Source organism: Nannospalax galili, unplaced genomic scaffold (genome assembly GCF_000622305.1).
Source record: "Nannospalax galili isolate Female #2095 unplaced genomic scaffold, S.galili_v1.0 scaffold632, whole genome shotgun sequence".
NCBI classification, from domain to species: domain Eukaryota; kingdom Metazoa; phylum Chordata; class Mammalia; order Rodentia; family Spalacidae; genus Nannospalax; species Nannospalax galili.
This window is the reverse complement of record NW_008332816.1, coordinates 160,728-172,024: the sequence shown is the minus strand read 5'-3', so window position 1 is coordinate 172,024 and position 11,297 is coordinate 160,728. Positions and strand designations below refer to the sequence as shown.

General features: G+C 42.8%; 1 protein-coding gene and 1 pseudogene across 1 annotated transcript; one reads left to right on the top strand and one right to left on the bottom strand.

Moving 5' to 3' along the window:
• The window catches only part of LOC103729696, a 24,441-nt pseudogene extending 17,837 nt beyond the window's left edge, over positions 1 to 6,604 (bottom strand).
• Positions 6,605 to 8,650: 2,046 nt separating this feature from the next.
• On the top strand, positions 8,651 to 9,544 carry LOC103729695 (vomeronasal type-2 receptor 116-like). The gene has a single exon (XM_008827767.1). It carries the CDS (start codon positions 8,651 to 8,653, stop codon positions 9,542 to 9,544), a length of 894 nt encoding a protein of 297 aa, XP_008825989.1.
• The last annotated feature ends 1,753 nt before the right edge of the window (positions 9,545 to 11,297 follow it).

Sequence of the window (11,297 nt, the reverse complement as noted above, 5' to 3'; positions counted from 1 at the left end):
GGAGCCCAAGGTAGGAACTCAGGGCAGGAACCTGGAGGCAGGAGCTGGAGCACAGGCCATGGAGGAACGCTGCTTACAGGCTTGCTCTCTTGGCCCCTGCTCAGCCTGCTTTCTTATGCAACACAGGCCCACTTGCCCAGGGGTGGAACCACCCACAGTGGTCTGGGCCCTCCCACATCACTCATCAAGAAGATGCCCTTCAGACATGGCCACAGGCCAGTCCAATAGAGGCAATTTCCTGATTGAGGCTCCCTCAACCCAGGTGTGTCAAGTTGACACTAAAGCTATCCAGCACACTTTACTTACCCCAAATCAATCCTTACATGGATTTCAGTCTTTCCATTATTTGAGTTCCTAGCAGAAGACAGGAAATTAACTTTGTAGCAATCAGAATGTTATCCAACTTTACATTGTGCACTGTATTATACATAATGGTGAAAGTAGCCAATCAACACTTTTATATCCATTTTTAAAAAGTAAAGCTTGAGCTGGGCATGGTGGCACATGCCTTTAATCCTAGCAGTTGGGAGACAGAGACAGGTGGATTTCTGTGAGATGAGGCCAGCCCAGTCTACATAGTGAGTTCCAGGTGAGCTGGGGTTACAGGTAGACCCCTGTCTCAAAAAAAAGCAGTAAAACTTGGGGGGCTAGAGAGATGACTCAGTGGTTAAGAGCACTGGCTGCTCTTGCAGAGGATCCTAATTCGGTTCTTAACACCCACATGGTGGCCAACAACCATCCATAACTCCAGTTCCAGGGGATCCAACACCACCTTCTGGCCTCCAGGGGCATTGCACAACACGAGTGCACTTGCATACATACAGGTAAAACACTCATACACATAAAATTAAAAGAAGTTAAATTAAAATTAAATAAATACGTATATAAAAATTAAAACTGAAAAAAAAATCTAAGAAGCTGGAAAGTGAATCCTTAAATGGCAATATATTTTACTTCACTATGAAGAGACGCACACAGCACCAGTAGGTTTTGGTTATTTATGTCAAGTGTAGGGCATTACAATTATGTCCCACCCACCTGCTTACTGCCTGTGGCCTATTCTCTCACATCTTCAGGTAAATTCAACTGTTGATACCAGGGAAAATGTGGGCTAAAGTTTCCTATTTTCACCTTGAGTCCAAGACCTTGTGGAGAATTTCAGACGCTGACATTGTCATATTCTGCTTCACATTCTCTTTCTCATTCATATTCACTGTGTCTCCAACAGGATTAGTGAATTGGCTCTTCTTCAGGAAGGAGTACAGGTGAAAGACAGGTATTTTACAATGTAGTATGCCCATACCTTAAGTCAAAACATCTGAAGTCCTGAACTCATCTTATTTTCTTTCATCTTTCCCTCAAAATGCAGCCCATTGAAGGTACCCAGTGGATAAAAATTAATAAACAAAATTGTCATATTTTTGTTTGTTTATTTATTATTTTTTAGTCTGTGTATAAGTATATTGCCTGCATGTGTGGCAGTGCACCTGGGTTGTGCAGTGCCCTCGGAGATCAGAAATTGTTGGATCTCCTGGAACTGGAGTTACGGACAGTTGTTAGCTGCCATGTAGGTGCTGGGAATCGAACCTGGGTCCTCAGCAAGAGCAATCAGTGCTCTTAATCGCTGAGCCACCTCTCCAGACCCAGTTATCATGTTTCTAAAACATCAGTTCTCTCAGAAGAAACTGCCAAAACATATCTGACAAAAAACAAGCCTGGTATTGAGCTAAGTGTCAACAATATTTCCTCTATGATCAGTCTCAGCATCAAGAAGAGAGGTCCTCCGAACCTATACTCACGGCAGAATTAGTTGAGACCACCTATGCAAACTATCCGCTAGATTGAACAGCACCTTTGGCAGTGAAAATATCAAGGAATCATCTTGTCATTCAAGGGACTCATGAGAAAAGACTACTTACATCTCAAATATTGAGAACAGATGTGCATGGTGTTGAGGCCCTCCATCAAAAATCACTGTTCTTTGTTGAAAAATACCATCCCCCATCCCATTGCCTTCTCATTCACGATGTCTGTTTACATCTAGTTTTACCTCCTAGGCAGTTAAGAAAAAGGACAGGAATCCTTCTATTTTTGGAAGTTTGTCCTAGGTTACTTGGTTTATGCATCTGAGGGATTCTTTTGAGACAGGGTCTCACTATGTAGCCCTGGCTGGCCTGGAACTCACAGAGATCCACCTGCCTCTGTCTCCCAAGTGGTGGGATTAAAGGTGAACACTACCATGCCGGGTTTATCTGAGGAATTCTTAAAGAATGCCACATTTCATGGGCTGGTGAGACGGCTCAATGGTTAAGAGCACTGGCTGCTCTTGTTTGGTTTCCAGTACACACATGGTGGCTAATAGCTCCATGATTCCAATTCCAACACCTTCTTCTGGCCTTTGATGGCATTGCATGCATGTGGTCTATTTGCATACATGCAGGAAAGGTACTCATATGCATAATAAAAGGAAATTAATTAATTTAAATAATACTCAAATACATAAAAGAAACATAAATACACACACATATATATGATATACATATATGATGCTTGCTGTAATTTTTTTTTTGTCTTTTTGAGACAGGGTCTTCCTGTAGTCCCAGCTGACCTGGGACTTGCTATGTAGACTGGGCTGGCCTTGAACTCACAGAGAACCACCTACCTTAACCTCCTGAGTGCTGGGACTAAAGACACCCACCACCATGCTTAGCTGATACTTCCTATAAGTTTTAAAAAGAATGTCACAGCTCTGACAGCATATGCCATTCAGAGGAAGACACAGTACCTCCCAGCAGGAAGTCTTCAGTCCTTCCCTCTTTTCCACTGGCTGAAAATCTACTTGTTGAAGAAGCATCTCATGGAGGGTGTGGGCCACCACATACCCAGCATTGTATAGATCGTAACTCCCATCACTGAAGGCCAAGTCAGAACTCTGCAGAGTTAACCATTCCAGTGAGACTTTGGATGAACTGTTCTTCAAAGTCTTATAGTTAGATGCCAAGGTTTCACAGTTAAAATACATCCATCCAAGTCCTGCCAGAAAAAAGTCTTCTGGGTATTTTGGAGGGTTCAGTGTTTGGATAAAAAAATTTTTTTTTTGGTCTTTTTGAGACAGGGTCTCCCTCTAGCCCCAGCTATCCTGGAACTCACTATGTAGACCAGGGTGGCCTTGAACTCACAGAGATCCACTTGCCTCTGCCTCTGCTTCCCGAGTGCTGGGATTATTCTGGATATTCTGGTGGCCCAGAAGAGTATATAAAGCTATAGACAGAGGTCATCAACCCATGCCCACACTTGTGGGAGACACATTGTTTTCAACATCATCTCTGCTTTTGACAGGAGGGTCTTAGGTCTAATGACCACATTGCATCCATATCTATATTGTTCTGAGTCTATATTAACTGACTCAGAAAGGAGAACTAGAAGACATGGTATAAGCTACCCATTCAGCTTATCTTATATGAGGGACTACATTGGGATTTCAAAGCATTGTAAGACTGGCTGTATTGTTTTTCTTAAAGGTCAATTCATTCTAAACAAGCGGAATACACAGTAGGTAAACAGAATGAGTGCATAGTTCTAAATCTTCTCAAAACATATAATTAACTTGGTTTACAGGGTAATAAAAAAATTCAGTTTGTAAAGGCTTGTTATGAGATGCATTCCCAGAAAAGTCATTTCCACAAATTCTACTTTTCTATAAGTCACAAATATGGGATATGGTGGGCATGTCAGCATCACACTCCCCATAGAAGCTGCTTTGGATACTTCCCACTTTGCACTTCCCACTCCCCACCCAGCCTGATACTGGCAACAGGAAGCATCACAGTACCACCTCCTGTCATAAAATGAAGATATCTATAGATTCTGACCAACAGAATTATTTAGTGTCTTTGTGTGAGTCTATGCAATTAGATATAGCAGATAAGAGGCTAGAGAGATGACTCAGCAGTTAAGGGCACTAGCTGCTCTTGCAGAGGACCAGGGTTTGTTTCTAAGCACCCACATGGAGGCTAACAACTATCTAGTTCTAAGGGATCTGACACCTTCTTCTGAAATTTGCAGGCATTCTACAGCACAGGTGCACTTGCATACATGCAGGCAATACACTCATATACATAAAATAAGTATAATAAAATATTTTAAAAATTGTTGTTTTTTTCATCTTTTTGAGACAGGGTCTCCCTATAACCCCAACTGGCCTGGAACTCACTAAGTAGACCAGGCTGGCCTTGAACTCACATAGACCCACCTGCCTCTGCCTTCCGAGTGCTGGAATTAAAGGCATATGCCACCATGCCTGGCTTGATTTTTTGAAATTTATTTTATGTATATGAGTGCCATCCCTGTGTGTATGTAAGTACACCCAGAAGAGGGTGTTGGATCTACTGGAACTGAATTTATGGATGGTTGTTAACCACCATGTGAGTTCTGAGATTTGAACCTGGGTCTTCTGCAAGAGCAGCTAGTGCTCTTAAACACTGAGCCATCTCTCCAGCCCCTTTAAAACTTTTTATACAGTATACAAATAAACTTAATAAAATCACTGAAAAGAGAAAATAGAGGTAAATGCAGTATAAATGTCAAGAGATATAAAATAAGCAAAAATGTAAACAGGAGAAAAGTATAAGTAGGTATCTTTAAGAATGGGAAAGATGACCCACTTTGTAAACCTTCCATCTGTACTCTAATGTTGGAAACTACTACAGACAAAACCTGTCACTGTAGCAAATGGAAAGGGAGGTTAACAGTCAGTACTCTTAGTGATATTACCTCTTCTCACAGGACTACAAAGATTTTGTTGGAATGCCCTAGATGACTTATTGAACAGACTGTCAAGTAAAGGTATGACACTTGTAGTTCCTAAAACCTGTGCCTGTGCATAGGTCCAAGTAAACTAGAATCTACCGGAAATCAGTGAAAATTGCAAGGTCAGCAGATCTCTTGGTCCTGTCTTCAATGGCAGCTTCAGAGGACATGAAGTGATCCTCCACAGAATATTTGGAAATAACTAAATATCTGTGACACATTTACCCAATTAGGAGCCACACAATCATTCATGGCCCCTGTGTAGGCATTAAAGAATTGCATGCTGATGGAGGGAACATTAGCAGACCCTTGAAGGACCCTTGAGAGGCCTGTCAGCACTGACCTCATTCCATAGGCTTGGAGTTTGCTTAACTGGCGCATCACTGGATGCGGTACCATGCTGCATGTCATGAGGAGGGATGTCTATGATGGATCAAGGCAGAGTGCTGTCTTCACTCAACTCGTGAGTGGGAGGTTAAATGGAAGACAGAATGCTGATCTTCTACACAGACCTCTTTTGTACCTTTCGTGATGATAATCAGAAAATGAAGAAATGAAGACGGCAGTTACTGGCCATTAAGAGTGTGGTTGAAATATTCTCTCTCCATGGGTTTGTGTTCTGCACTGACGGTGTTGGCACTGTCGTTCATCACATCTCCATCCTTGTCTTCGTTATTTTTCAGGCTCCAAAAGCACCTGGGCTCAGTGAAACCGGATACAAGGAGGTGAATCTTTGGGAGGAAAAAGAGAAAACTCAAAGTGAGCGTCTGTTTCATGTCTGCAACGCTCTAAGGTTAAGCAGGGTGGATTGTGAGATGCTGTAAAGATAAACATACCAGACAGGCACACCTGTACATGTACATATCTGCTTTTACTGCTATTGGTGAGTGGCGGCCACCCACACTCCTCCTTTGTTTCTTTCCAGGTGGCTCCTCTCCCCTGGAGGAATCTGGGACACTCTCTACCCTGGGGCTCTGCAGCTGAGGTCCTTAGTCCAGGTGATAAACATAAGTTGGAAAAATATGTTTGAGAATCGGCTCAGCCTCGGGTGCCATGATGTCACTGCCACCCACAGACATTCAAGCCCGAGAGGAACACTTGTTGGGTAGATTTGGCCCAGTGTCAACAAGCTGTTTATCTGAACACCATTTGAAGTGATGTAAGTGGATTGTATCAGGAGATCCAAAAAATATGTGAAAACTCCAGAAGGACCCTTGCCAGCCAGGGATGGATCTTTTTCATGTCTGAGGGACTGAATGGGTAATTTTGGAGTCATCGTGATTCATAGAAGAGATGAAGACGGCACTTACTGGACATTAAGAGTGTGGTTGAAACCCACTCTTGGACACAGGGCATTCTATCCCCACAGTCCAAGTAAGGGAGAGGCAGCCTCACATATACAGCATCCAACCATTGAGCATTCACTGTATGTCCCATGTACTACTGCACACCAATCTAATGTACAGAATACCTGTCTAAGAACTGTGGTTCCCATTGTGTAAAAACCAATAGCCATGTGTTGCACTAAATTTTCTCCTCTCCTCTGAGAGACCCACACTCACTCAGGGTCTCTCAGTCCTGACACGGATGGACAAAACCTACATAATACATTTTATTTGGGTTTTGCCTGGTTTATATGACATCCAGGAAAGGGTGACTTACAAAGGCATGAATAGTCTTATATTTGAAATGCCTACCATCAGTGCATCCTGCCCACGGTGTCTATCAGGTTTGAGGCTCCATTCCCTGTGTCCAATATGGTGATGGCTCCACCTCTTTTCCCAGTGATCTCCATGTTTCGAAGTGTAGGTCTCTAGACCTCCCCACCCCACAAAATTCTAGATTTTCAGTGGAACTTTTGGATTACACCATGGCAACACTAGAAATTCTACAATTCATGATGACTCCAAAATTACCCATTCAGTCCCTCAGTATCTATGAAGAAAGTAAGCACAGTATGTGCTTAGTCCCTGCTCTTCAGCCTCTATAGATCAATATCTTGATGATTTATTCACATATATCATTGGTTTCTTCTATTGCTTATGCTTATTACAGAACCCATAGTTACTGGGAATCGGCTCTCTAGTCTATGTGTGATGTCTTATTTCTACTTTCCAGTAAGAAGAATTGTTTCCTTATTGTTATTCTAGAATACACATCACCAGCTGAGAAGTGTACAGAGGAGTGTGGTTGAGAAGCCTCCTTATGTGATTCAGACTGCAGATAACATGACATAAATATAGGGCAGTTCTTTGGAAGAGGGTGGTGATGGATCTTAGCATAGGTCTTCTGTTAGTCCAAACCTGGTATAACATTGCAAAATGAATACTTGACATTTGCACAAGTCCCAGCTCTGTGATGAACCTTCCTATAGAGTTATAAGAGCCAGGGACAGAGATGCTTGATAGAATCAGACAGAGAATGAAGGGGATAATTCATCTTTCAAGACTTACCTTGAAAAGATTCCAGACCATAAAGTTGGGAACATAGCTCAGTATTAGTATTCTTTTAAATTATTATTTAAGTAGCATGTGACATGATTAGTTTCATTATGTACAATTATGTCTTGCTTAGGTCATTGAAACAAACAAGGATTTGTCTAGTTTTATCCCCTTGGTGGAGAGCTGTTCATATTGATATAAATTTTGCCAGTAATTTTTCAAATTAAATACTGCATGTATGTGATGAAAGATAGAGATGACTTTGGATGTGACTGATTTTAGAGTATCCAATCTTAGCTGTGTATTTAACAGCAGAATCATCTATTTAATTTGAATACTTCTGAGGTCTTTACTTTCATTAATAAGATTATTGTCCCCAATGAACAAGAATCCAGGGGGACTTGTATGTGTCCCATGAGGACATGGCTATAGGATACCACTCCCGAGGCACACGGAATGTGTTGGACTTTGAATCCATGGGCTCTGTGATGTTGAACTTCACAGTCAACAGAACTGAGATTAATAAATTTAGACTTCAGTGAATTACCCAGTCTAAGCTGTTTTATCATAACATCTTAAATGTACTGAGTGAGCTAAATTTGCTTTCATGCAAGATAATATCTCATGAACATGTAAGATAAATAAGAATAAATAATTCATGTCCCTGACTGCGGTCACCGCCAGCGGTGGCCACTCCTCCATTCTCGTGGGTGCCGCTCCTTCATTCTCATGGGCATTGAGGCTGCTCCTCCACTCACCCTGGGCTGAGGCCACTCTTCTGCTCGCCTGGTGCCGAGGCAGCTCTTTTGCTTGCCCTGTGCTGCCTCCTGTCGTCACTACTTCTGCCTGGTCCTGGACCCCAGGGCTGGTGAGGAGACTGTGTTAGTGGATCTGCATTCAGACACAGGAGACCAGGTTCAGTGACACAGGTCTGCTTTATTGCAGGAAGGCACAAGCTTATATAGGGGTAGTGGTCCAATCACAGCACAGCAAGTAGGATACCTCATTAGCATAACAGGTTTAGCATCCTATCACAGTAGAGGAAGTAGGATACCTTATTAGTATCATCCTATTAGCATAACGGACTTAACGTCTTATCACAGAATAGAGGGTAGGATGCCTCATTAGCATACTGGGTTTCAGATTACAGAGACTGGATTCCTGGAAGCCACTTGACCCTGACAGTTGCAATATCACCCTAGGCTCAAGCTTGTCTCCCACACCTGACCATAAAGATGACTGGTATTTTAAGTCAGAAATATTACCAAACAGTGATCATCTTTAACTGTGTTTATAACAACAAACAATGTAAATTTTGCAAAGCCCTCCCCAACTCTCGGGAAGTATCCTGTCAACAAGAAAAGCTAAGCCTGGGTCATGCTTTCCTTTCTCCAGCAGACATGATTGAGTGCCTGAACTGTCCAGATGACAAGTACACTGCAGAGAGAGATCACTGCTTCCAGAGAGCTGTGACCTATCTGGCTTATGAAGACCCCTTGGGGATGGCTCTGGCCTGCACAGCCTTATTCTTAACTGCACTCACAGTTGTTATACTTGGAGTTTTTGTGAAACACCTAGACACTACCATTGTGAAGGCCAATAATCAGACTCCCAGCTACATCCTGCTCCTCTCCCTCACCTTCTGTTTTCTCTGCTCCTTGCTCTTCATTGGCCATTCCAACACCGTCACCTGCATCCTGCAGCAGACCACATTTGGACTTGCATTCACCGTGGCTGTTTCCACTGTCTTGGCCAAAACTATTACTGTGGTTCTGGCCTTCAAGTTCACTGCTCCAGGAAGAAGGCTGAGGGGCTTGTTGGTGTCAGGGACACCTAGCTACATCATTCCCATCTGCACCCTGATCCAGCTTATTCTCTGTGGAGCCTGGATGGGAACTTCTCCTCCCTTTATTGTCATTGATCCACAATCTGAGCGAGAACACATCACCATTGTGTGTAACAAAGGCTCAGTCACTGTCTTCTACTGTGTCCTGGGATACCTGGGCTCCCTGGCCTTGGGAACCTTCTCTGTGGCTTTCATGGCCAGAAACCTGCCTGACACATTCAGCGAAGCCGAGTTCCTGACCTTCAGCATGCTGGTGTTCTGCAGTGTCTGGGTCACCTTCCTCCCTGTCTACCACAGCACCAAGGGGAAGGTCATGGTGGCTGTGGAGGTCTTCTCCATCTTGGCCTCCAGCCTCCTCATTTGCATCTTTGCCCCCAAATGTTTCATCATTTTATTAAGGTCAGAGAGAAATTCTCTTCAAAAATTCAGGGAGAAATCATCTTCATGAACTCATATTGATAAAATTCATAAATTTTAACTGACAGATCTACAGTTAGCACATAACCACCATATTAGGATACAGTACAAGACTTGTCTCCATGCTCTGGTGACTGTTTTCTCTGATGCTGTCTGCCTGGCTTGGGGAAGTTTACTGCTGCTCTCTGGAAAATAAAGTAGTGTGTGCAGGTGAGGGGAAAGGCAGTGCTCCGTGCTGGGTAGGACAGCAGAGTCCCGAAGGACTGACAGCAGTCAGTCTGGTGGAACCCAGGAGGGAGAGGGAAGGTCTGGTGAAGGGGTGGAAAGGACATCACCAGACCCCGCCGTCGGACTCCGTTTGGCAGTGTGCACTGAAGAGTTTCTGTAAGCTACAGAGGAGGATGGGGTGCGGGCCGAGCTAACTGGGCCTCAGTTTGTGCAGATCACAGGAGATCCTTGAACTTCATGTGTAAGATAAGAGAAGCATTGAGAAGAGAGGGAACACATGTTAAGATGATCTCAGTAAGACATTTCAATTTTGATCAACTGGTGACCATCATCATTTTGTGGAACTATAAAATCTCTTTTGAAAGAGACTCATGGGTCTTTGTTAAAAGTTTGTTAACATAAGAAGTACTAAAGGTGATTTTATTTTTGGTATTTTTTTTATTTGATACAGGGTCTCCCTGTAGCCCCAGCTGGCCTGGAACTCACTGTGTAGCCCAGGCTGGGCTTGAACTCACAGACATCCACCTGCCTGTGCCTCCTAAGTGCTGGGATTAAAGGCGTGAACCACCACACCTGGCTTAAAGGTGTTTTTTGTGTAGTGGCATAATATAAATGTTTCTGTGCATCAGTTTCAAGGCTAGATGTCACTTGCTGTTCAAGTGTTTAACTTGGAGGCTTGCTTCTTAGTGCGAGAGTGCTGCAGTGTGTGATCATCGAGGCCTTGGTGATCATCTCTTCCTTTCCTGCTTCATTATTTTCCCACAAAGTATTCTGTTCGCATATCTCATCATATTCCATATCCTTAGTTATCAGGAAAATGCAAACCAAAACGAACTTCACTGAGGTGCCTGGAGAGATGGCTCATCTGCTAAGAGTGAGGTCCTGACACTGGGAAGTCTACTGCTGCTTGCTGAAGACCTGGGTTCAGTTCCTAACAACCACATGGCAGCTCAAAGCCACCTGTAGCTCCACTTAAAGACCTGACACCCTCTTCTGACCTGTGTGGGCACTGCATGCACATGGTGCACATACATACATACATACATACATACATACATGAAGGTACTCAAATATACACATAAAATAAAAAAAAATTAAAAACTACTTGAGATTCTATTATTCCAGGGAGAATAGATATCATTTAAAAAGACCAAAAATTGTTAAGCATGTAGGAGGGAAAGATCTCATGCAGAGTTCCCGTGTGAGTGCAAACCAAAGCCATCACCATGGAAACAGTATATAGCTGCTTCAATCACTAAAAGTAGATCTATTGTATGATCTGTCTACACCTCTCCTGTGATCATCCTGAAGTCAGCATAAGTCATACATAAGTCAGCAGACCATGGACTTGTACATCCATATTTATTGTAGCATTTTTTTAGAATATTCAAGATACAAAATCAGCTTAGAATACCATCAACAGAAGAGTAAGTCAAGAAAAAGTATAATAAAAAATTTTGCGATCTTATTTTATTTATGCTTGGATGATGGGTCATGGTTGCTGTACAGTGCATTTTAAGAATTTTATCTGAATTTATTTGTACCTATTTATTTTA